The sequence below is a fragment of the Phlebotomus papatasi genome, chromosome 2, assembly GCF_024763615.1.
Source record: "Phlebotomus papatasi isolate M1 chromosome 2, Ppap_2.1, whole genome shotgun sequence".
Lineage (NCBI taxonomy): Eukaryota > Metazoa > Arthropoda > Insecta > Diptera > Psychodidae > Phlebotomus > Phlebotomus papatasi.
Genome location: NC_077223.1, coordinates 105809650 through 105837586, shown reverse-complemented (window position 1 = coordinate 105837586; position 27937 = coordinate 105809650). Strand labels below are relative to the sequence as shown.

The following is a 27937-nucleotide window of genomic DNA, read 5'->3' as shown; positions in this document are numbered from 1 at the left end:
TTATATACTGACAGTGCAAATACGACACAAAAAGACTTGTTATCATGAAATATCAACATTTGATCAACAGTTGATCAAAATTTGATCAACAGTTGATCAATTTTGTTACAGTTAACAGCTATAATTCAGGCGAGATAGAATTTGAGTGAATAATTTATATACTGACAGTGCAAATACGACGCAAAAAGACTTGTTATCATGAAATATAGTATATTTACAGATATCTCAATTGGTCAATTTCGTCAGGAACATCATTTGGCGCCAAAGCTTGGTTCAGCACTCCAATCAATGGAACGATTAATGTAAAGTATTACAATATTACTCAGATGATGCGAAGATTGACAGTTGATCAAAAGTTGATCAAAAGTTGATCAATTTTTGATCGACTAACAGATGATCAACTTTGATCAACTTTTGATCAACTTTTGATCAACTGTTGATCGACTAACAGTTGATCAATTTTTGATCAACTTTTGATCAACTGTTGATCGATTAACAGTTGATCAACCTTTGATCAACTTTTAATCAACTGTTGATTAAAACGTGATCCTATGTAAAGTTGGTCAAAAGTTGATAAAGGTCGATTGATCTGTTGATAATATCGGAAAAAATATCGAAAAACCAACAGTTGATAGAATCAATCAACTTTTGACAAACTTTAGATAGGATCCGATATATTAACTTGGTGATCAATTTTATATGAAAAATCAACTTTTTTATCAACTCAATTATCAACTATTTTTCTCTGTGTACGTGAATTTTCGCGGCATTTTCCCAATTGGCACCACCAAATTCACTTCGGCTTTTATTTTAGCTCAGGCCTGCTTTATGGTATTGCAATTTTTAAATCACAGAAAGTTTTTGTTCTTGAAACTGCCCCATTTTTGTATGAAATTACCCTACATTGGAGAATTTTCACATATTCTGCCATTAGGATGGTATTTTGCGAAACTGTCCGACCCTCCCATAAGACACCCATGGTCATGCTCATGGCTGTCTGAGCAAGTTTGTCTTTGGTTATTCAAATGTAGACAGTTTTATCAGTAAGAAATTTTTTATCGTGTCCACTGCGAACAACTTGGAAGTTAAATTATGGTAAAAAAAAACGAAGAAATAATTTTTTTTCTTTATATTTCATACATTTTTCTTCTCTTTGTTATCCATTTTTACTCCTCTCTCATTTTATGTATAATAATCTTCATTACAATAACTAATTCATTCTGTATATGTATTTTCTCCTCTTTTTTTTTCTTCTTTAAATAAAAACTATAATGAACGTTCTTTTGCTAACACTTTTCTCAAATCTTCAACTTCCTTCACAGGATGCGCGCCTTGATCATCAGAAAATGAACTTTGTGGTAGTGCTCTCACACTTCAGAATAAAATTACTTTTATGTTAATGTTATGAGGACCTTCTGTGACTTGTTCTAATTTTTTTTAGTGTCCAGTTTATTAATAATTTATCAATCTGCTATTTTTTTTTAAGTTGTACAAATTAAAGTCCTAATTCCATTTTCAATTGATTGAGATAACATTTGACGTTTTCACACCGTCAAATTGTGTTTTTCCTTTTCTTTTTCGTTGGAATGTGTATTGCAGATTTCCCAATTAAAAAAAATCAAGAATAAAAAAAAAGTTAATAAATGATAATACAAATTGAGAATGGAGATATTCCAATTGACGAAAAAGAATCTCATGTGAGTGTCTTTTGGCCGCAATATTCTCACAATTTCTAAAGAGTGAACAATAAGGGTTTTTTTTGTTAATACAAAATATAGTTACGATTGATTTATTTTTCATTTCTTGTTTACTATATTTTAATCTTAACGGCTAAGTATTTCTTTTTTTTTTCTTCTAAAGCATCTCAAAAAAGAAAAGCATTATCGCAAATCGTTTAAATTCTATTCTTCACGTTTTATTTTCTTATTTTTGTTTTTTTTTTAATAATAACTGGTTATTCCTCAAATTTGCTTAGTGTTGATATTCTTACAAATTCTGTTTCCTTTCTTTTAATTATTTCTTTCAACGATCCAACACAGTACAATTCCAACCCTGCTTCTCTTTTGTTAAGATAACCGATTTTTTTTATTGAAAGTACTTCTAAATGAAAAAATATTTATAATTTATATACAATTTGCATAAAGGAAAAACAAAAGAATGATAAGAAACAAAAAAATAAATGTGGGAGTAGTTTTTTTTTTAAGACAAAACCGAAGAGAAAAGCAATGGAGGCATATTCAGAATTAATTGTTTTTCTCATTTTGCAAAAATTCTCTTTTCAATTTCAATAATAGTCTACATTTCTCTCTGCAATCGTTTCTATTCGTTTCTTGTTTTTTTTTTCACCTAAATATTTCAAATTGACTCACTGATAAAAATTACTCCACACACTTCTAGCCGTTTATTTTATTTTTTTTTTTAAATTTTATTGGAGTGGTAATACATTTATTTGAAATGCTACTAAATGACGGTAAATTTATTAAATTGTTAAAGGTTTTTTAAAGTTCCCAATTGGACCATTAAATTCAATTAGGATCATTTGAGGATCAGCCTAGAATTTGCTTTGTGTGTAGCGTTCGGGTGACTTTGATCCTCTACTGTTCGTAAGCTTTTCTTTAATTCTAATTTAATTTAATTCTTTAATTCTAATCTTTAAGAACGGTTTTTACTGATCAGACATGGTAGACCGGATCGGTAAGGACCATCCTTAAGTTCTAGAAGTAGAGAAAAGTTTACAAACAGGAGGATGTCAAAGTCATCCGCCTTATGGTGCAATTCCAATGAAAAAGCGACCATGTTCTTTTAGCACATTACTGTTCTCAAGTACTAAAAAAGACCATGTCTGTTCCCATACGTCATTTTAAGGAAAATAATGAGTAGAGAAGATTAATGCTGTTCGACGACTTTTTACTACTGAGATTTCACAGGAAAACTCATGGAAAACCTGGGAAAACCCATGGTTGAGGCTAAGGTTGCTAAGTCCCTGCCATACAACAGCATCACGCCACCAAGTTGACATGACTTTATCATGATGTTCAACCGAAATCCGAATTCAAATATCCCCGCCGAGTAAGCTTCTACCTGGCATTAATTGAAATATCATGTGGAAACAGTCATGGTCTTTTTAGTACTTGAGAACAGTAGTGTGCTAAAAAACCATGCTCATTTTTTCATTGGAATAGCACAATTAAACGGTCTTCAGACTAGATGTTTAGTCCAGTTTTCGAAGGTCTCAAAATGTTAAATAGCAACCTTATTTTATTGCCTTTTTAGATTTTAATAGGTCAGTTGTCCTTAATAGTCTAATCCGAAGTTAAGTTTTTCCAAAGAAAAATCTTGATTTTTGAAAAATTAGAGCAGTTAAGGCATATAACTAAAAGTCTCTGGTCTGAAGCCCGTATTACGGTATTTGGTAGCCTGACGAAGAGGACATTCATTCTCGTAATGACGTAAACAATAAAGTTGCGAAAATCAAGAAAGGTCTAGGAGAAAGTTCCCATGCTTTGAACGGTCTCAAGCTCTATAATGATTAAATCTCTCCTATGTTTCTGAATAAATGCGACTCTGCAATATATTTTAAAAACAAGGCACTTTCCTCTAGTTTTTAAAATATGGATGACATGAGTTACATTTATTGAAAAATTTAATCATTGTAAAGCTTGGGACCGTGTAAAGCATGGGCACTTTCCCCTAGTCTCTAGTGTTTCCATTTTTATTCTCTGCTTCACCCCATCGAACCGAAATTCTTAACGAAAACCTAAAGACCTTTACACATTGGGAACAATTTTCGTTCAAAATCGCATTTGTGACAGAATTTTGACGTTTCCATCAACAGCAGTGCCGACAATTTCATGCAAAAGAGCAAGGATAATGCCCAAAACTTTTTTGCCCAAAAGGTGCTTAAATGAAAAAAAAAGTTCAATTTGCTTCAAATTTTCCGCATAAAAACTTAAAAATAAAAATTGTAAACAGTTTCCGATTCCCATTGAGAACAGTGATAACCATTGAGTTTTCTTCTGATACTTACATACCAATTATTTGTCAGCTGAGCGAATTTCCATAAGAAAAAAAAACTTGTTTTCATGTGAATTGGGAATATCAGAAAATCTGAAAATTTTCTCAATGGAAATAGCCCATAAAACACAAAAATCATTTTATGGAAGAAAAATTATCTAAATTTTTCAATGTTAGTTCTCATTTTAGTTCCCAACTGTTCTCAATTACTCAAACGAGTAGTATGAACGTAAAGGAAAACACCTTAAATGACCCATAACACCCACGAAGTATAGACAGATTCTAAATTATTGCTAGAACATCCAGAAGAACCAGTGCTTCAAGAGATGTCTTGCGTCTGTCAAACTCACTGTTTTGATAACCTACGTATGTCCTTATTCCAAAATAATCTTCAAATTCAAGTACAGCTAATACAAGGTGCTTCAATCAAATTCAGGACCTTGCCTTAGAATACCTTGGGATCGACCACTAACGTCCTCCTGAAGTGACAGAGGATCAACATATCTTCGTTGTTTGCCAGCCAACTAACTGGGAACGATTGTAATCCTCAATTTTGTTCCCAACTTTGATTTGATCTTTAATCAAGTGCGCACTAATGAATCTTACTTACTTTTCTCAAATGCAATTGGGAACAGTTGGGAATTATTGTGAATCCAGTTGCAAAAACAAACTCTAGACTGATAGGATGAACGCACCTAAGTGAACTTAATTGAATTTCGTAGGGTGTTGCATTATAAAGTTTGTGAAAAATATGTTTCAAGTCAAATAAACAATGTTTGTTTTACCGATGTCTCCTTGTAGCGTGCAGAATGATTAATAATGCTCATTCCAATGGAAAATGAAGAGGGGAGATCTTTCTTCTGAAGTTTTTTTTCTTAGTACATGACTGTTCTCAATTGCTTCTGCGTTATCGATTTTTTCGTGTTGGTTCCTGTCACGAGGGTGGTCTGATACTTCAGCGTTGAAACGAGATCCAGAAGACCCTCTTCTGGTTCATTCAGGAATATAGTCCATTGCTGGTTGAACCATTGAAGCTTAATGGCACAGCAATTGTGAACTATGCAAAGTCCTAGGTTCCTGTCACGACTATTGCTCTAGCTCTCACTATGTTCGAAAACCACTAGTAATGACAGGAACCAACACAAAGAATAGTCGATAGTGCAGAAGGACTTGAGAACAGTAGAGTGCTAAAACAAAATGTTAATTTTTCATTGGAATTTTTAGCACTTTACTATTCTCAATTGCTTCTGCGTTATCGAGTTTTCTTGTTTTGATTCCTGTCAGGACTGTTTCCCTAAATCTCGCTGTGTTCGAAAACTACAAGTCGTTCCAGGAATCAACACAAAGAAAAGTCGATAATGCAGAAGCACTTGAGAACAGTAGTGCTAAAACAAAATGTTAATTGTTTTCAAGGGCTACACAATCAACTATTCTTTGTGTTGATTCCTGTCATGACTAGTGGATTTCGAACACTGCAAGAACTAAGGAAAACTGTCGTGACATGAACCAACACAAAGAAAAGTCGATAATGCAGAAGCATTTGAGAACAGTCATGTCCTAAAAAAAATATTCAGGAGAAGAGTTTCCCCTTTTCATTTTTCATTTGAATATCACCACAAATCTAAAAAAAAAACGGCATCCTCGATAAAAAAATTACTCGTTTTTCTTTTCTCAAATATTAGGACATGATCTTTTGTTACTCATTCACAATAATAATATATCACCAATTAATATCTTTTTTTTTCTTTAAATTATTTTCTCTTTTTCCCTCTATACAATAAAACTTTTTCTCTAATTGGTTTCTTTTATTTATCTTTCAATTGTTTTTACTTCTTTTTAGGCAAGGCAAATGACAACATATTTTCATTTCCCATTAATATTTTTTTTGTGTATATATAGAAAATATCATAATATTCTCCTTGTTTCTCTTTTATTATTATAATTGTTATTTTTTTTTCTATATAGAAAAAGAAAATTATTAATATTTTGAATTTTGATTCAAAAATATATTCAATAGTATATTTATACATATTTGCGACATTTTTTTTTACTAAATCTTTTATGATCTTCCACACATTCAATCTCATCATCTACAAATAACTACAGAGATATTTTTTTTTCATTTCGAATCGGTGCGACTTTGTTCTTGCATCGTTCACTACTGATTTGCATTCTTTAATTATCTTTGTTTTTTACGAATAGAATACTCTCTAATTTATGATTCAGATCACTTTAACTAGTGACTTTGTGTGTGTTTTTCTTCAGAGCAATGTTTCTCGTGTTTTTTTATTTATTGTATTATCTAAAATTATTTAAGCTTGTTTAGTTAATAATTTCCAAATTCATTTTGGTGCTTTTAGTACGTCTGTTTGCGCCCCCAAAAAAAGATTTTCCCTTTTCTAGCTATTATTTTTTTTTGCAGAGAGATTATCAGTAGAATTTCTCCGTATTTCGTTGGGATTTAATTGCAAAATATTTATTTTAAATATTGTTCTTGTTTTTTCTAAAGAAAATCACCGAATATTCCCTTCATTTCATCTTAATTTAGAAATATTATTATTTAGTTTGGTCATCAAGTGAATGACACAAGAGATTAGAGGTCCTTCGAAGCGATCTCCTTCGAAGCAGACTGGAACAAAAGATTAGAACTTTATTTTTCACAGTGAAAATGCCAAGAAATTCACGAATTTAAGGATCTTCACTACAAAAAATACAGATTCTCTAAATAAAATTGCAAATCTCTTCCACAGTACAGTGCCACGAATAATATCGCTAAGCCAAGCAACCTCTAAAACGTTAATGAAATGTACAGACAAAAATATTAAGCCGCGCGCATAGAGATGTTTTCACGTAAAAGAATGATACCCTTTTTGTGCGATTAAAAAAAAAGAAAATAAATACTCCCTCATCTTTTTTTAAACATTCATTTCTCATATTACTTATTTTTGAAGTTTTTAAATCTCTCGTTTCTTCTTTTTTTTTGCTTTTAAACATCAGATTAAAGATTATTTTTTATAACCGTCATGATGTCGGTTTCATCTACATCCTTACACTCATTTTTTTTTCACTTCTTAAGGGGGTGGATTTGACGATGGATTTATGTTTTCCTTTGAAAAGAAATTAATGGCTTACTCTCATAATTTGTGATTCGATGTTAGCCACGTAAGTCCTTCATACAGTCCATCGCCGGATGTTGCACAGGACGGCTGAACATACCAATTTCTGTCTCTGATACGTGTCAAGCCCAATTTCTCTTGAATCTCGTGTGGTTTCATAGCTAGAAAAAGAAGCAGATAAAACAAACTTGTGATAAGCCTTGATAAGTTTATTGGATATTAGGTCCCCAAATGCGACTTGCAGCTGAAATTGAGGGATATAATTGGTATGCTCAAAACCGGAATTTGATTCTCCAAAAGTGTCCCTGAGGTTATCAATAGCTTCAAATACCTTAACCCATTCCTTACCATGGTATTATACATTATACGCAAATTAAGTGATTTTAGACGATTTATTCCTGGGCAACTGATACTCAAATTGCTGTCAGGAATGCATTTTTAATAACATTAGTTATTCAATTACTTGAGAAAAATAGTCCGACAGAGATGAAAATACATTTTGTTATTGTTTTCTTACTTCGCGGAAGGTTATTCAAAATTTTTGCTCAAAATGGCGGACGGAAAATACGACATCCCGTCGAATTTGTTAAAATTGGCCTCTTTCCTCTTTCCTGATTTGAATTCTGGTTGCCAATTTGTTTTCTTGGATAGTTACTCTATCTAAGTCAATAGAGTTTGTAATGAATTAATGCACAGAATTTAAATTCAGTGACCGTTAAGACGTGTGTTTGACAGAGGCTCCCCGCGCCCCAATATGAGATAAAGTTTTTTTCTTTTCAAAAAATTCATCTACTAATCTGTAGGAAACTAATCCCAAAATATGAACATTCTATCTCAAGTATTTCTGGTACATTGACTGAATGGGTTAAATCAGTACTAACGACAGATAATGAAGTCAGAATAGAGGTTAACGAACGTCTCTCGGTGAAAAATTAGGTGAGATTCTTAACAATCTCACCTACTATAATCCTAACAAAATCACATGCCCTCTGATCGGCCCCAAACTGCCAGAATGTGTTCGACCACTTCCTGATCATGAATATATGGATGGCTAAAAACCGTTCCCGTCCGTCCGTCCGTTCGGTCTTTGGAGCTTAATAGCCCCGGAACTAAGAAAGATATCTACTTGCGGTTTTCGGCAAAGGTTACGTATCGGGTGAAAATTGCAACATGGTGCATTGAACCCCCATCCCCTACCCCTCCTGCCCCAATTTTGAATACTCCCCTATTTGTTTTCTCAATAGCTCCGAGCTAAATATAAGGGTCCAACAAAGAAAATTCTTAAAATGGCCATAACTCCGGTTCTAATTGTCAAAATTGAAAAAGTGAGAGCGTTTTGGAAAGCACTCGTAAAATGCCACTTTCCCTTCTGACATCTCAAGTTTATAAAACAACCGCTAGGGGCGCTATTATTAAAAAAAATTCAATTTTCTAACTTGAATAACTCAAAAATTCCTTTGTGCATCGGGTTGAAATTTTAGTATGTTGTAGCCGCTGATTATACCTATCAAACAAAAAAATAGTTAAGTCGATCGATAACCCCTGACCTGAGCTATAAGGGTTAAAAGTTCGAATATTGACCGGCCTCTATCTCCGGTTCTAATTAACATTTTGACCTAAATTTTGGGTTTTTGTTTTCGTCTCGACACTTTCAGATGGAAGTTCAAAAAATCACCACAGGCAGTCTGCAATAGCGTCAAAATTCATCAAAATTCAAACTCATTTTTCTTTAAAACGCCATTGTGCACACTGAGAAAAAACCTAAACAGTTAAAGCAACTGGCAGAGTTGAATTTACTCTATGAATATCGATGGAATTGTTGTTACTCGCTTTAGTTGTAAATTTTAGTAAATAGAGTTGAAACATCTCTTCGTGCCAGTTGAATTAATTCGTCGGATATCGATGTAATTATTACTCTTTTTCGATGTAAAATTTCATCTCGACTGAAGTATATACTTAAGTGTTTTCGTTGTAAGAATATACTTCAGTCAAGAAGATTTTCGTGTGACAAAGTTCATAAGGAACATCAACTAGAAATATGCCTAACAGTGTTTCATAAAGACATGTTCGTTAGGGTGTTTCAAAAAATTTTTTTTAAATTTATTTTTGCCCCGGCCGAAAAATTGTTCTATGTGATGAGACAATAAAATGCTTCTTATACAAGAATAAGATTGGACGCTGTTTAGAGGTGGCTCAACGGCAATCTATGTAGTGAAAAATCACGAAAATTCACAAATTCGCCAGGAATAAATTTCTCTGCGGAAGACTATTGAGAAATTCTTCTCAATATTTTAGAGGAACATTGCTCATTTAGTGGACAATGTTTTTGCAAAATTTCATTGAGATCGGATAAGAAATGATTTTGAAAAAAAAAATTGGTAAGTTCAAAATGTTCAGAAATTAAAATGTACCAACTCACATATTCGCTTCGCATTCATGTTCTTGTGATCAGAAATTAATCAATGAGGGCTTGTTGGAAAGCTATTGAGTTATACTACAAATTTATGAACATACCAAGTTTGGAAAATTACCGCTAGGTGGATCACATATGAAATTTCACTAAAAATCACCAAAATTTTACCCTAGAGTTGGTCACTTGAAAATTCATATATTCATAATTTTCCGATTGAGCTGTGCGGGATTTTAAGCGCATTTACCGTTTTCCGATTGAGCTGTGCGGGATTTTAAGCGCATTCATCGTTTTCTGATTGAGCTGTGCGTGACTTTAAGCGCATTTACCGTTTTATGATTGAGCTGTGCCTGATTTTAAGCGCATTCTCAACCATTTTATGATCGTGCTGTGTGTGATTTAAACACGATTTTGGATAGCGTTTTATGCTTGTGCTGTGCTTGTTTTACAAACGATTCTAGGTATGGTTTTTACTAGCTCTGTGTGTATTTTACACACGATTTTAGAGAGCGTAGAAAATTAAAACATACGATTAATTCACGTACGATTAATTTCTCTTACAGTTTTTTTTTGCTCACCGTTTATCGCATTTTCGTTTTATTTCTTCAATTTTCTTATATTATTTTCACCTAGTGCCACCGAGTATGAGATAAGGTAATACGGTAATCGAGAATTTGCGTAAGAATTGCAATGAAAATGCGTAAATTAAGGAAATACAGTAGACTCTCTCTCAATCGGGAATATGGGGCAAAATGTCATCCTTTATCATTTAGCGATAGAATTGAGCGTCAAAGCCTTTGTAAATTCCACAAAAAGCGCTCAATTATAAAGAATCACGATAAAATAGGAAGAACTACAGCGAATTTGAGCAAATTTTTGAAGAGCGAAAGAGGAGGCTTATCTTGAGTCATGTGGCTTCTACTGATTCGTCAAGTCGTACATCACAATCATAAGTATTTAGGGCAAACTTTTGTACAAAGGACAGGCTGTCATATTCTTTCTAAATAAATTAAAATTGAAAATTTAAGTAAAGTTATGTGATATCGAAAAAGGCGGATCTAGCGTTGGTCCTAAGAAATCTAAATGTTATCGAAACTTGTGATATTTTGCGAAACCTTTCATTTCATTTAATTGCTCATCTAGACAAGCTGGTTAATTTTTAAACCGGATAGAGATACGGCCAGATTTTCTGATTTAGAAAATTGGAAATTTTTATTTTTAATCATAATACCGCTAGAGATCGTTTTATGAACTTTACGAACTTCCGATTTTAGACAAAGTGGAATTTCCGGAATTTCACAAGATCGTTCCGGAATTTCCGCATTGATTAAATTCTGACAATTAGGGAGAAGTTATAATTTCATCGTGGGTTTAATTTTTTTTTTTATGATTTCAACTTACCATCTGGAAGGTCCTGCTTATTGGCAAATATTAATATAATTGCATCTCTCATCTCCCTATCATTTATTATTCTATGCAATTCTTGTCGTGCTTCATCTATTCGATCGCGATCGGCACAGTCGACCACAAAAATCAATCCTTGCGTTCCTGATTAATTGCACAAAATACAACAAGAAATTAGTACTGAAAGCCTGGAAATTTCCTAACCAAAAGCACTTATTCACCTGTGTAATAGTGTCTCCATAGTGGACGAATTTTGTCCTGTCCACCCACATCCCACACATTAAATTTGACATTTTTGTATGTTACAGTTTCAACGTTGAATCCCACAGTTGGTATAGTTGTCACAGATTGACCCAACTTCAATTTATATAAAATTGCTGCAAAAAAATATTGTACAAGGTAAGAAGTTTAGTCTCTTTCAGGAGATTTTCATTTTATTGATATCTTATTACTCACTGGTTTTACCAGCTGCATCCAGGCCCAACATCAATATCCTCATCTCTTTATTGCCGAAAATTTTCGACAGCAATTTCCCCATTCTGGATTTATTGACACCCCAGATGGGGCAACTGTTTTTTTTGGAAGAGAAGAATTAAGGAAAAATACAAAGTTAGGTTGTTATGTTTAAAGAGTATTCTCAATTTTCAATCAATACAAATTCTCAATCAGACATCAATTCACCTTGCATTCACTAAATTTTGAGCATATTGAGACAATTATTTAAATGATAGAAAAAATGAAAACATTATTAAAATTTGTTTGGAGAACTTTTGAGTTGCTGCCATTAGTGTAGCATATATGCTATAAAACTTAAGAAAGTATTTTTGTAAAGCGGTCTGGAGGTTTAGCCCAGTTCCTTACGGTCTCAAATTCCTAAATAGCAACCAATTTTATTGCTCTTTAAGAATGTAATAGGTCATTTGTCCTTAATAATCCAATACTGAGTCAAATTTTTCCAAATAATCTTGATTGTTGAAAAATTAGAGCAGTTAAGTCATACGGCTAAGTATCAAGTCTGAAACCCGTATAAGGTTAACTTTTTAGGAAAATATTTTTTGATTATATGAATTACATTTTCTGTCTGAAAAAAACATGTACCAAGTTATTTTGGATTAGATCTGAGGTGCCATAATCGAATTTACGCTCGCATCTACATATTTCAATATTTTTCTCGTCATACTTGTTAACAGTTTCTTTTTGTAAGTTTTTGTAGTTCGCAAGTTTAAAATGACTAAAATTTAAGTTAATGTCAATTTCTATTCAGTACAGAGAATTTATAGAAACTAAAATGTAAAAAATAAAATCCGGGTTTGTGTCTCGGATATTATTGTATGTTTCTTTAAAAAAAATGGGTGAAATCTATAAGGAACATAGAGAAAATATTGAATTGTCCGAAGCTTGAATCGTCCAAAAGTAGCGCGCTTTCCCCTACCCAACTATAAAATCAATTTTATAATTTAAGTGGAACTGTTCCAAATATCGGACAAATTGCGCGTATAAGGACAAATATTCTGAGTTTAAAGCATCATTTTGTTTTAATTTTCACTCAATTTTTCTAAGTTGTTTGATATCTTCCAAAGTAACTCACTATATTTTTTCTCTAAAATATTTTTAGTAGGGGAATTGTGCTAAATTTCGGACAATTAGAATTTTTAATGATTTATTTTTCAGGACTTTTGTTTGATATCTCTAAAGTAATTTAGCATTTTTGTTTTCTTTAAAATATTCCTGATGCATTTAAAATTGATTAAAAATATGAATATTGCATTTTGTGTGTAATATCGGACACAAAGTTTCTCGAAATTCCTTCTTCTGTGGAAACTTTTTTAAGGATTACTCTACAGCACCTGGATCGTAGAGGCCACGCTCTTTTACTTTTTAGCATAGATAACCTAAACAATTGTAGAATTTTCAGAGATATTACAAGTGTCCGATAAAAGAAATGTAGTTTTACTGGTAGCCGCAGACAACATGTTAATTTTTTGACATGAAAAATGCAAGTTTCCCTGACAAATTTAACCTAAGACGCCTCAGACAATCTTCAAAATCTTAGCAGAACATTCTTGACAATGGACTTTTAATAAAATTATTTTTATTTTCAATTATATTTAAAATTGAAAAAGTTTTATTTTTTCTTCTAAATTATAATTTGTTCTAAAAATTCAATATAATATAATTCAAGCATTATCTATAAAACTTTAGAAGATAATTTCAGAATTCCAATCAATTTAGTTACAGTGTCCGATGTTTCACTCAGTGTCCGATATTGCAAGCTGTCTGAAATTAGGCACTATTCCCCTATGCAAAAAATAATTTTGACTCTGATTTTCTGAAATTCTCATTTAGGAGGCATCCCTTTAAGTTTTTCTAATAAAATAAGGCTTTAAAAAAGACCCTTCATTAGATTTTCACTATACAGTTTAATAATAATAATGTTAAATGACAGAATGTCTGTCCAGTGATAGGGACATCCTAAAGATTCCTTGTTAAAGAAATTGGATTATCATCCACCATCGATCTATACTTCTTCATACTGATACAAGAAGGTGGGGCAGTTAGAAGCACCTAAAATTTATTTCCATGGAGCATCTACCAAGCGCTTACGAATTAGATTCAAACGATTCAAGCTAAGTAAGACCAGATTGTTTCCCTTAATAGCTGTTTGAAAATGTAAAGGAAACATGGTATCTATGAATTCAAATAGATCTCGTCTTTTGAAATCTAATATATAATTAAAGGGATGGTGAAGAGTCCCAGACTTTGCGGACTGCTCGAACTCGTGACTTAGATGCTATACCTCAAAAATTACTTTCGCATTATTTACCGTTCACTGGTTCTCAACCGATTTGAACCGATTCATAAATCTCTCAAAAGATCTCCCAAAATAGTTTTAAAAGTAAATAGAATTGATTTTCAGATAAAAATTATTTATCGATTATGAAGCGGTTTATTAACGATTTAAAACCGATTGGAACCGGTTCTGTTTTATAGGAAATTCCAAGGCCTTTCCAACGAGCCCAAACATGACCCCATTCGCTTGATAAATGCGCTCTCTAGAGCCTTTAAACTTTGACCTTGAAAATCGTTATTAGGAATGATTCAACGGTATTTTCGCATATGGTCAAATGTCCGTCTGGGAAATCTCTAATGGTGTTTACACACTAGAAGCAATTTTCGTCAAAAATTGCCTTTTTTTAAAAATTCTGACGTTTCTGCCTACAAGTATAGGGGAAATTTTCTTTAAAAAGGCATTTTCAAAGAAATTTCTCATAGTGTGTAGAGGCCATAAAACATATCCAAAAATTAAAAAAAAAAGCGCAAGACGCGTTTTCGAGGGGAAAAATGAGGGGTATCTTACCGATCCTTGGATCGACTTATGGGGCGGGGGGGGGGGACCCCCGAAGGTCCCAAGTCGCTATCTCCTACCGTTTGGCCTCTAGAGCCGGCGACAACCGGACGGACTGACGGACAAACAGCGGAAAATTTCTTGAATACATTACGGCATTTACGTAACTTATTCCAAAGACTTCTCCTGTGGGTATGCAATTTTTCTGTGTCACTGGAGTGAATTCGCGGGATTTTTTTTTTCGGTAAAGAAAATTTCTTTGAAAGCGGAACTCTCTGTATACTGCTGCCTCTTTGAGTTTGAGCAGTAGAAAATTGCGATATCTACAATTATCCCATGTTTACTATTGCCCCGGTTTCCGCTATAGTAACTTTCTTTTTAAAGTACAACATAGGCTTTATAGATCTATCCCTCTGTGGACTGTAGGTTGTAAAATGAAGTTAAAGTATAGTGGATAATATTTTCCCACAATTTATTCATTCCGGAGGAAAAGAAGTGGATTCAACAGAGTCTCAACAATTGCTCAAACAAAACCCCATCCAAACATTGTTTGTGTATTTTAGGGGGTTGATGTTGAGTAATGGAATTTATATCTGTCTCTTAGGTCCTTTTTGTTCTTTTTTTTCCCATGAATTCTAGTCAGTTTCACCAAAATTGTTCGGGGTCAGGGTATATAAAATAGTACACGCAATCAGAAGCTCGATGGAATGATTAAATGTGTGGGTGAATATGTAATTTTTTGGTTTTCTATAAACTACCATATAGAGTGAATGTTGGAGAGAAGTGGAATCGAGTGTAGATGGCATCGATAGTATGCTAAATGGTGTTGAATGTAATTTTGCATCGGCCACACAAATCCAATCAATCACCAGCTGCAAATTCACTTTACAACAATTTAATCGTTCGTCGTCCCTGTGCCATTCTGCACTATTAAAGAGTGTACTAACAGAGTGTACCTCTTTAAACAACTCGTGTCACTTTTTCCAAACAAAACTGTCACTTATGTGAGAGATCGCTAAATTTGCCACAAGTTCGTAACGACATACTCAATGAACATTTTATTTAAAAAATAAAAAAATAGTGAGATAGAAGAAACAGGTCATGATCTTACAATATTCATTTAATTTTCCTCATCACGGACAACAAATCTTGTCAATGATTCTCATAAATATTTATTTGAAAAATGTGCAATGCCTTTCAGAAGAAAGTGTATCATTCTTAAAATTAAAATTGTTTTCAATACCAAAAATAAAACTAGGGTAAAGTGGTACAATTTGGACAATAATGGTACAATTTGGACAGGGCTTTTTGTCTTGATAATTTTAGTACTTCATTTTACTGTTCGAACTGAAAGAGAGAGCAGTTATATAATCGACTTTTTTTTCAACTTTGCACTGTTCTGGAGCTTAAACGGTAAGAGATATCGACTTCCGGTCTTCGATGACCCCTCCTCAAATGACATTATCTCGTACCCAAACTCTTTACTTTCCCCCCTCCCCTTTCGTACGTTCCCTATCCCTCAAAAATAGGTCAAAAATGAGGTTTTTCGATTTTTCTCAAAATTGGCCCAAGCTTTTTCAATGATTTTTGGATGTTTTAGACCTGGTCCTGGTGAACATTTCGCCCAACATACCTATGACCGGAAAATTCGCCATTTTGAATTATTGAAGGTCAAAATTCAACCACTTTGCAAGGCTCATTTTTTAACCGATTTGGTAAAATTTGGATTTTTTGGAAAGGTACTGCAATGTCGAACCCGGCTGCATCGGTCATAATCGGTGATGGATCGGGAAAGTAACGGTAATAGCTCTGTTTAAAAAAAACTGTTTTTCGCACTTGTTTATTTAAATAATTTCTTAACCCTTTAACGACGAGACACCTTTTACGGACTGAAAATCAACAATAAAAATTAAACTGAGAAACATAATCAATGATAAGTCCTACATCTAACCTTGGAAAATCCAAGAGAGTCTGATTCGATATATTTTGTGCTTCTATGAACGATAGGGACAAAAATAGCCCAAAAATTTAAGTAATTTTTCTGACAATACCAATGAATAATATTTTTCGCTTTAATGAAAAATATTACGTATGAGTATTGTAGTTTTTATTGTCAAAAGGGTTTTGCTTAAAAAAAATTGGAAGTATAAAAAATAAATAAAATCAATTATTATGAATTTGAGAATTTAAAAATTCGCCATTTTTGAGCTTAAATATTTACTACATAGCAAATAGCTATAGACTTGCAAAAAATATTGTAGATTCATTCAACATTCTACTTTACAATTATGTACAGACATAAGAAAAAATAACTTTAGGTAGTCAGGAAAAATTGTTTTCTTTATGGGACACCGGTGTTCCAATCGTCCTTAAAGGGTTAAAGGCTTTCTCATTGTCTATGAACAAGATTAAATCATCAGTAACCCTATGTGCATACAAAAAATATACTAACGAGCATTTCGCAAGTGTGTTCGAGCATTTCGCAAAGCTGGGACGCTTTGCCATCTCTTTTTATTTGTATATTTTTAATGCTTTAGTTTTATAATTTGGTTCGTTGTGCTTAAAAACAAATTTTGTACTGTATTTATCAAGAAAAAAGCCATGTTCAACTTGTACCGGCGAATTGTCCAACTTGTAACACTAATTCCAAATTATATCACTTTACCCTATCTGCTTTCTTTTTATCATGTCCCTCGTTTCTTCAATTATAATGCAATTTGCACTGCTTTCATCAGATCGCCATATCTCATTTTTATAAAAAGCAAATGAGAAAATAGCATGATAATGGAATTATAAAATCAACATAACTAGTAACTTTTTTTATTCTATACTATTGCGATAATTCACATATATGTATGACTGGAGAAAATACAATGAAAAACTTTAACTGAAGATAACTTTATGTATTTTAATTTTAACTGTGTGAAATATCTCTGGTATTATTTATTTCATAATTAATTACTATTCTCACGGAGATTTCATTGAGAAAATCAGGTATATTAGTTTCTTTTTTGCAAATGCATACATCTCGTGAGACGTGCTTCAATGGAAATTGATACAATTTCAGACGCAAACAATTTTATAGAGGAATTATTGTCTTGGTGAACTGCAAACAAGCTCAAATTGGCAAAATAATGATTGAAGACAAAATTGCCATAAGGTGCGATGATATAGCAAATATATTGTATTATAAAATTTATTTTTATCGCAAATTAATAAACGTGAATGGAATTTAAATTGAAAATTATACTCGACACTTTATACTAAATTGATTTGATCAAGAGCTGCCAGCGCCATACGCGGAGGAAATCAGCGCCCTCACGCGGAGGAAAAGATTTCCTGTGCCAAGGAATTCTTTGTCAATTTGCTATTTATTTCATTTTGCAATGGAAATATATTACACTGAGAGAAATCCGAAAAAAGTTAAAATAACATTGCGGAAATGTTTATTTTACCCTGCATTATTGATCCAAAATCGATGTAAATATTACCCATTTTAGGTGTATTAGGGGTTAAAATAACCCGTTTTCATGTTAATTTTACCCTTAAAAAGGTGTAAAATTAACATTAAAAATGTTGATATATTTTTACACCTAAAAAGGGTTAAAATTATGAGGAAAAAAAGTTAATCGCACCCCCGTCTTTTTCTCAGTGTATACAGTCAAGTTCCTCAAATACGAATGAAAGTTTTGCTTGGGATGATCGGAAATTTTCGAACACTTAAGTTACTTCTCCGCCTATTTTATCAAATTAATTGTTGATATAGCAGAGAAATAAGAGCAATATTTAGTTTTCCCTCTGTAAATACAATACCACTTCTTCTAAACATCAAAAAAATTACAGTATTTGTGCTCTTGAGTACTGTGAAAATGAGATGAAGGTTAACACGAAGAACAAACGCCGTTTATTGAACTTAAAGAGTGCAATAATGACAGAAACGAGGTAAAATTACTTAAACAATTAATCTAAGAAAGTACATATAAAGAATATCGCATTAGTTTCCTCTCACGCATTATCTCTACGAAATGCAGTAAGAATGATTGAAGTAAATTCTCATTTATAGTAGATCACAAGAGAAACACAACACAATGGAATTTATTGCATGTTGCAGATGGGAGAGAATTTCACCGGTTATTTTCTTCAATGCTGCCCACTAAAGAGAATGTAGCGAATAATAGCAAAGAATAATTCGCAGAGTGCTCGTACTTGTCGAAAGAAAGTTTTGACCTTGAGAAACTTCAAGGTCAATTGTTAATTGGGATATATGCACTACACTCAATCCCGGGATTATGCACATTTTCGGGATCGAAAAAAACGCGCGAAATGGCATTACGAATCGAGAAAAATAGCATACCCGCAGGGGCTTTCTTTTGAATAAATCGGCCGTAGAACGAATTTCGCGCGGAGTAAAAGTAGTCAAAACAAAAAGATTCAACTGTTTAATTGAAAAGCATTAACAAACAGTACTTTTTGGCCAGACTTCTTCAATAAATGGTTAGAATATTTTTAAAAAAATTACCTTAATAAAAGAAATTAAAGTTTTATTCTGAAAAAGTAGCAAAATGTTTTTAAATTTCCCGCGTCGCAACATAGTATTCATTCAGATGGATTTCAAAAATAAATTCATAAATTGACTCCTAAAAGTAAGCAAACTTGCATAATTGTGTGCATAATTCCGTCAGGTGCATAATCCCGAAGGACTTAATGCCGGGACTGAGTGTAACTACCGGAAATAGTGAAATATTCATAATAAACCCCCCTTCTACCTCTAAAATGCGTTTTTGAGTCTGTCATAGCGCTACATTATCCGTTTTGGAGAAAAAAATCCACGTATAGTGGCTAAAGCTTATTTTTTACAATTAAACTTATACTTTGGGAGATCTACCCATATGCGTTTGGATATAGAGGGGCCAATATTTGGAGTTACAATCAGACACGCGCATCCTTTCCTGAAGATGAATTCTTCACAACTTCATAGCTTATATGCCTACAACGTGAGTAAATAGTAAGGCAAACTGCCTTAGGTCTTCTTGGAACTTCTCAGTTCTGAGGACTTTGTTCATGCCACAATGACACCTGCCAGAGAGAGAGTCTCTACCGGGTCTTGAGCCCCTTGAGTCCCATCGTATATGGCCTATTGAGCTGTCCTGAAACTGTTGTCTCTTTAACTATCGATTTTGGTCGGTTTGATAGGTTAGAAAATTTCATAGGTCTCTCTAAAGGTGATTTTGTGAAGCAAATACAGTAATTGACTTTGTTCATTTACTCGATTTATTGCACTCTTCATACTGATAAGTTATGTATAGAAAGATCCTCTGGCGCAGGCAGGGGCATGATGTTTCCTTAGTGTCCCATATGTTTCTAGCGTGCCGAAAAAACTTTGGAGTTTATTAGGTGTTTTCTTTCATTGTAGAATGAATTAGAAAAAAATACAAATACAAAATAAAAGGCAACTTAATACTGAATATGCAACCGAAAACCCCAAATTGGCAACCCACGTTGTTTCGGAGATATCTCGAGAAATGTGTACGAAAGCAGGAAAAACTTTATACTAAAACTGGTCGCATTTTTTAGACCTAATGTCACCCCAGGCGCAGAATACCACTGTAAGGAACTCGGATTTTTGGATTAGTATCTTTTGACCGAAATACCACGGTATTTCAGGGTGAGATCACAGGAATCCTGGTCGGAATACGGAGCCTGACTGAGCCTGAGATTCGGAACTACTTAAATTGCACTCTGTTTTAGCTTAATTTGATCGCTCAGAATAAGAAACGAATAACTCGCAGTAGGCAAATTTTACAGGAGAGCGATTTGCCGCTGAGATTTTACATGCAGGGTATTGGATTTTTGAGATTTCAAATCTCTATAACTTTGAAAAAAATTATCTTTCAAGTGTAATATTCACAGGAAAGGTAGAAGCTTTAGCAGGAAATAGACGGAGACACTGAACCTTTCTTGATTTTCACAATTTTATTCTCTACGACGTTTCGAGGATGGATGTCCTCTTCATCAGGTATCGAATATGTCAGGGAAAATCACATGCAGGTTGGAGTTGTTACACTGCACTTGGACTTGGATCACAACTTGATCCGTAATGTTCACAATTCGACTGACTGACACTGAAATAGAGGGTATAAAGAAGTTTCCAAAAAGCGAATAAAACGATATTAGTAAAACATCGTGTTGTTCGACTTATATTCAGAGTTCCAAAGTCTTCTAAGTCTAGAGTATTTTTCTAAAGTCTATGAAAGAAATATTCTGTCCTTTTTTATACAATAGATACTGATACAATAGATTCAGTAGCTTTATAATAAGCTTTATAATAAATATAAGGAATGTAGAAACATTGATACAATTTTGCCAAGTATGCATTACAAAATCAAGGAATTACATAAAATGTTCTTCTCTTTGAGATTTCGAGCAATAAAATAATAGCAAAGGAGTGACACTATTCATGTGAAAAACTGTGATGAAAATTTTCGCAAGCGATTTATCTTTTATGCGTTAAATTCTAAAGCGTTGTCTGTGAAAAGAAAATTCCTCTAAAGCTTCCTTTTGATGGTGAAAGAGATGAATTCGTACAACATCTCTTCAACATTTATAAGCTGTTAGAGAATAATTTCCATAACATTCTTGAAAACAAAAAAAAACATCTAATTTTAAACGTAGTAAGGGAAGGCTTTGAGGCTTCGCACTGTTCGAACACCATTTATTTTATGTTCCTTTAAATTAATCTGACTTGAGTTTATCAGGAAGTGTGTGACTTCCTGAACTTGCCATAGGTAAATTTCATTAAAGGAATATGAGAAAAATATGAAGCGTTCGAAGTCAGAGTGTGTGCGAAGCCTCAAACCCTTCCCCTAGTATTTTCACTGAAATGAACTGTGTGAAAAATCTCTATTTGATGAACATTTATTATTCAATATGTTTATTTAAAATGATTTTCATCTTGCGCAGTAATTGATTTCATACATTATGACACTGCTGATGACCTACATCAATATTGTTATAATTTGTGCACTCTTGGATATGTTTGATGACTAATAACACGAATTACGATAATACCTGCGATTTAGATATGTAACTTAACCTTACATTTAGTGTTTTATGAAAAATAATAAATTTTGAAAATAGATTTAAGATGCTTCTAATCCGGAAAATGCTTCCTAACAGATTAATTTAATTTTTGAATCAAATTTAGTTTCATATAAACTCTACATGTAATTGAAGCCATTGCATTTATGAGAACAATATAAAATAGAGGTTCATTTAATATTTTTCAAAAACCCTTTCACTATCACATTTAAGTCTTCTAACCCGCACCAAATCACTTCCTCAATTGCCTAACTATATTCTGTGACTATGGTAACATAAAAGTAAATAAATAGAAGATCTATGTACAATGAAAAATATTTCAATCTCCCTCCCCAATGTCATCAACTGGCTCATTTTATTATTTCATGGTTTATTTTTTATTTATTTTTTCACCTTCCTATTTTGCCTCAAACCACCCAACAGTATCTTCCCTCCCCCACGGAAAACCCAACACACGGGATAAAGAGGTTACACATTCTTTGAACTACTATCTCCCGTGTATGTTTTGCTCTTATGTATTGATATGTCTTATCAGACCTCTATCGCAATTTGTTTTATCATATTCCTTCCATCTCTGTTCGTGTAGAAGGGGGAAAACGCGACGGTATTACGGAATTATGTAAAGATACTTTATTTAGCTGACAGTTGGCAAAATTGGAAGGAAGGTCAACAAAACATAAGGTTTATATTAATCGACAAATGATAAGAAAGGGCAACATTGAAAATTGAGTCTTCTTGGCGGGCATTCTTTCATTAATTCCAAAAAAATTCCAATCACCGTAAAGCTCATACTACAAAATTTTCTTGAACCTGTAGAAAAGAAAATGCTGTTGTTTTTTTTGTCTTTCTTGTGAAAAATATCAGGTGGGAAAAATAGGTCTATTTTTAGTTGTGGATTGTTAGTAAAATGACACCTTGATTTCATTATAAGACAGCATAGTTAAAATTATAATAGAAAGTTTCATTGTTTTTCTGCTTGAACTCTAACGAAAGTACAGAAAGTATAATCCCTTGATTTTGCAAATGATCTGTCTGTCGGCCTGCCTGTCTGTCCATCCAGACGTCATCAGGCCTAAGGGCCAAACGGTGAGAGATAGCGACTTGGGACCTTTAGCGTACCCTTTCATAAGTCGTTTTGTATGAAGATTAATGTAGTTACTAGATTAACCCTTTAACGACGAGACATTTTTTTACGAACCGAAAATCAACAATAAGAATTAAACTGAGAAACATAATCAATGATAAGTTTTACATCTAACCTTGGAAAGTCCAACAGAGTCTGATTCGATGTGTTTTTGTGCTTCTATGAACGATAGGGACAAAAATAGCCCAAAAATTTAAACAATTTTTCTGACAATACCAATGAATAATATTTTTCGCTTTAATGAAAAATATTACGTATGAGTATTGTAGTTTTTATTGCTAAAAGGGTTTTGCTTAAAAAAATTGGAAGTATAAAAAATAAATAAAATCAATTATGAATTTGAGAATTTAAAAATTCGCCATTTTTTAGCTTAAATATTTACTACATAGCAAATAGCCAGAGACTTGCAAAAAATATTCTAGATTCCTTCAACCTTCTACTTTACAATTATGTACAGACACAGGAAAAAATAAATTTAGGTAGTCAGGAAAAATTATTTTCTTTACGGGACACCGGTGTTCCAATCGTCCTTAAAGGGTTAATGTACTACTAGGAAGAAGGAAATTCCCCCGAAACGTCGGTTTTGAGAAAGTAAAGGAGAAGAAACCAAAGGTCATTTCCGTGTTCCAATTAGACTGGGTTTTCATGCTATTTTTTCTATTGCCAGGGTCAAATGATTTACGAAAATACTTATCATTTTGATTTCGTTTGGATTTTGGGCCTGGTATTTAGGAAAAACCGTTTTTTCCGTTTTTTGATACTTGGGTGCCTCTATCTCCGATTCTGCTGAACCGATTTATTTCTCACTATGGAACAATTTGTTCTCCTTTACATGCCCGATAAATCCTCTGAACAGATGAAGTTCGTACAACTGACACCAGGGGCGCTGTAGTCTCATAAATGTCAGAAAACATGGAAAAATCGAACTTTTTAGCAATTTTGATCAAAAATATCTCGAAAACTAGGACTGTCCCTAACAATCTGTTTTCTGGGTTTGATAGAGAATTTAATCAGCTACATTTTCATCCATGTACAACTTTTCCCTAAGATTATTTTTTAACCTCGATATTGAGGTTCAAACGAAAAACGAGCACTCAGCCAACTAAAGAAAAACTTAGCTATTTCGCACATTTTGACTTTTTCTTTTCAAGTTTAGATAACCCAGAGTATTATTTTCACTTTTCTTACAATTGTAGGACTTTATGAATACTTATTGTATTATAAAATGTGTTTAGATATAATACAAGGTAATAACTCAAACAATATCTTCAGTAAGATTACAGTGTTATTTCAATCTCAAAAGACTATTACAAAAAAGGCATATTAACTGCATATTGCAAAATTTTAAATATTTCAAAGAATATTTCTTGATAAATTTACGTTTTAGAATCAATAAGTATCTATTTTACCTTTTACATACCAGTTACATAAGGAAAACTTTGCAAAAAATCCTTTTTATAAATTCATTTCTTTTTATAATTCTTGGCGTCAGTGAATCAGTGGGTAGAGCAGAGGCTCTATGACTGTGAGGTCTAGGGTTCGAGACTAGGCAGCTGTAGATTTTTCAGCTGTTGTATTAGTCTCGAATTCGTCCAGTGAATGAATGGAAAAGTAATGCAAATGCTTTGACAATGAACGGCCTAAAACAGAGAAGTTGGTATAGGAAATAAGTTTCGACATGCAGAGTTCAGTCGAATACAAATACACATTCACTGCCCAGATCCACAAACCGAGGCTGGTCAACGACTCCTTTAATTTCCCAATCCCAATTTCAAAGTTGCTTCACATTCAAGGATGCCCCACTTACCCCAACTGAAAAAAAACGTCTTTTTAACTAAAACGAAAAAGCATCGTCTCTTTCTCATCATCTCTCTCATATCATCGCCGCGTCGAGCGGTCGAGTAGCGATCGGTAAAAGTCGTTGGGCTTCGAGATACCTATCGGTGACTTGTATGTATAAGTAAAATTGTCTAGTTTTCGTCTATGATAATATGAAGGAGTCGTTGGGCTGGTTTACTGTCATACAAAGCGGTACTGTATTGTGTCAGAACGCACACAGTGCACTGTGATATAGAGTAGGTTTACCGCCTTGGGGGTTAAGATAGAACAGGAGAATAGTAAGTGCATAATGGACCCAAATAAGTGGCCTGGTTGCAGTGGTTCCGCAAGGAATATAACCGATCAATAGGCAAATCTTAATCTTAATCTTATTACGTTAAGCCGACTTTAGGTTTAAGTCGTAGGTCTTTCAATGCACCTTTAAAAGGCTTATAATGAGAATTTAATGAGGCCAACTCTTTACTAGCCTTTTTTTTTCAGAATGACACCTTTAGCTTTACTAAATTAAAGATAACTTTGCTGAACACGCGTGATAATGTAATTGCCGGCTGTTATACTTGATATGTCTATGTGGGTTTCTCAGTTGCCCTCATTTTCTTCTTAGTATTCTTTTTCTGTTCACATGCTCCCCTATTCCTGTTTAAGGATTCCTGGTTGTTTCGAACGTGATTGCCTCTCCGTTACCGTGGCTTCCCTCGCTTCGGCTTGTGGGAGGTGATCTAAATTTGCTAATATTTCCCACCTTTCTTTTTTTTACGGATTTGGATTGTCAAACTTGTGATGTAGTTCTCTCTCTCGGCTTTACCGCTCTTTCTCTACCCAAAATATTGTAAGCGAATTCGCAAAGCTCGGGTCTGTGTTAGTGAGGGGGAGCAATCTGTTTCCGGGACGCATCTGCCCTGTGGACCGGTTGGGGTTGCCGCGGTGCTGGGGCACCGGCTGCTGTGAGATACGCCAGGATTTTCTTGTCACTATGTTTTATTGCTAGATGCTTCAATGTGGAATGATTCTTTTTGTTTTATTTATTTTCGCGTTGTTTTGGATTAACCCTCTTTTGATGTAGAAATTGAATAATCTTAATCTTAATTATAAATAACCTTATTCTTAACTATACACATATACTTTTTTTATTGTAAGTGTGACCTTTTGTCCACTTTCGGGCTGATGCCCCAATCTATGGCTCACAGCTCGGTCAGAGCTAGCCATTTTCCTCTCACAATGCTTGTTAGGGCACTATCATACAGAGCAGTATTAACTGTTTTTTTTAATCTTTTTCGTAACATGATTCATTGTAAATTTAAAATAAATACTGTATAAAATTATACATCCTATGGATGATTGGCATATACAACCTGTGATGGAGTTTTCCACCGCTTTCACTCCTGAGGTTGGTTATCAACGCTAAGACGGCGGTGGCCGCTAATAATTACAATATACTTGTATTGTTCCTTATAAGCATTGTTGATGAATAAATATCTATCTATCTATCTATTTTATGTTGAAAGTCCTTAGGTCCCTCAAGGGTGCGTCACATTACTTTTAGTAATCTAAGTGACGGAACCAAAAGCGTTATAAGCGGATTATAAGAATATCGGTTCTACAGCTTTATTGTCATTCATTAAGGGAGCTAAAATAAAGCCGTAACAAATAAATAGGATGGGTGCAATAAGATCGGTCAGAGCGTCCGGTCCGGGATAGTTTTTGGGACCGCTTCGACACAAGTAAAGTAAGGACTCCGAAACCGACTGTAATGAATCTCAGTTACCATAAGCTTATCTGGACCTACGATTGGGCTTCTTCATCAGATTTCGAAGAAAATTTCCGAAGCAACCAAAAAGTAAATTAAATGGAAAAATTCCTCATTCCATTTCAGGAATACGAAATTAATATTCCCAGCAATTAGTGCTAAAATTTTGGAGAACTCATTTAGTGAATATGGCATTGAAGGGCGGAATTGCTGTATTTCCAAGAAAATGCCTCTTATCAGCTCTCAAAACATCCGCATTTTGCTCTCTGAACATTGCAAAAGTCAGACCACTGAATATGATATAAGAAATATCAGAGAACAGAGAAAAATACTTTTTGTATTTGTGTTAAAAATGCAGTCAGAGGATGACTATGCTGGGTGTAAAATTTCAATTTAACTTCTAATATGCTATCGTCTTTGATCGTTTTCTTCTCTCCAAGCTTATGTTACTTTCATTCAATCTAACGGGGAATTTGCTCAACTTCTATACACACATAATTTCCTCTTATAATCTCCATAGAGCCATTGACTAACAACACTGGAATTAGTTTTCTTTGCCTCTGTGCACACAGAGAAGAGTCATCACAATGGACACGGGAATGGTGATGATGACTGAAAGATGACCGCGAAGAAGATCACTTGTCAATTTGGGTTTTTCGCGGGTCAGATACACTATGGTATTCCTCTGGCATCCACGATGACTCATGGAAACAGGTTCTGCCCCAACAAATCAATGAGGCAACCCATCAGGGGCATAAACATTTCTCTGGCCTTCCGGATGACATTGCCGGACTTCGGGAAAAGATGTTAAAAATCTTTGGCCTTTGCTCACAATTCTGTAATCTTTTTGGGAAATATTGTGGAGAATTCCTATCTCAGACTAAAACTATTTGACTAAGCCAACGAGACGGTATTGGAGGAAGTCTCATCGCTGAATTTGTGGTAGTGACTCTGTCTTGACTTATGATTTATTGACACATAGCGCGACTCACGGAATTATGTCATCAAATATGAAAAGTGAACCTTGTCTCATTACACCTGGGAAATCCCCAGGTTCAGGAAGATCTCCCAAAAAGCCCCATGTGGGGCCGAAATATAAAACCTATTTGTTCAGTTAGAACGCTCTTGACATAGACCAAGAACTAAATACTAAGAACCATCCCATGCTCAGAAAGCATATCACTTCAGCCCTATCATACATCATACAAACCCAGAAGGAAAATGAGGAGTGTACTAGTAATATGTTTTTCCGCTCCACTCTTCTCGTCCCCCACAAAAAAAAATGAGAAGAAGGAACTAAAAGAAGGCGTCAATGTTTTGCACACTATTCCTCCTAATTCCAAATGGCAATGGCAGAAAGTTGTACATCAAATTAACATAGTAATTTGCATTAATTTTCACAATCATCACACATCACACCCTACACTGGCATCTAATAAAGATATTAAATACGATTTTGGTTATTTTCTTACCACTAAACATTGACAAAAATGAATTTTAACACGGCACTACACGGCTTGAGAATATCCGATTACTACTACCCTAAAATTTTTACTCAAATCCAATTCTTCACCAAGCTGAGCTATTTTGAAATAAACGTTACTACACTGTGAAAGAGATATGAGTATTCCAGAGTAAGACTACCACAGTGTCTCTGGTAGAGATATGGCAAACCAAGTTTTTTAATCCATTAAAAAATGCTTTAGAAATACGTTCATGATTTGGCATTATCGCCTTAACAAATTAGTAGGATAAGTGTACCAAATTCCGCCAGGCTTGCAATTCCGGCCACATTTTCTGATCCTCAAATTTGCATGAA

The 27937-nt window shown here is 33.8% G+C and overlaps 1 protein-coding gene across 2 annotated transcripts; it reads right to left on the bottom strand.

The window, feature by feature from the left end:
* Positions 1–1114: 1114 nt before the first annotated feature.
* LOC129800645 (ADP-ribosylation factor 6) lies at positions 1115–27679 on the bottom strand. Of its 2 annotated transcripts, none has more exons than XM_055845184.1 (5): positions 27591–27679; positions 11401–11513; positions 11166–11321; positions 10942–11088; positions 1115–7291 (listed from the first exon to the last, which is right to left on the bottom strand). In XM_055845184.1, the coding sequence occupies exons 2-5, from the start codon at positions 11480–11482 to the stop codon at positions 7149–7151; spliced, it is 528 nt and encodes a 175-aa protein (XP_055701159.1). In that variant the 5' UTR covers positions 11483–11513; positions 27591–27679; the 3' UTR covers positions 1115–7148. The 2 variants fall into 2 exon arrangements, with proteins under 2 accessions (XP_055701159.1, XP_055701160.1); XM_055845185.1 differs by having other exon boundaries at positions 27329–27666.
* Between the last annotated feature and the right edge of the window lie 258 nt (positions 27680–27937).

Coding starts and splice junctions, on each gene's coding strand:
- LOC129800645 (XM_055845184.1), bottom strand. CDS start 11,482: ATGGGGAAATTGCTGTCGAAAATTTTCGGCAATAAAGAGATGAGGATA. Junction 11,322..11,400: donor GGATGCAGCTGGTAAAACCA/GTGAGTAATAAG, acceptor ATTTTTTTGCAG/CAATTTTATATAAATTGAAG. Junction 7,292..10,941: donor TAAGCAGGACCTTCCAGATG/GTAAGTTGAAAT, acceptor TTCTTTTTCTAG/CTATGAAACCACACGAGATT.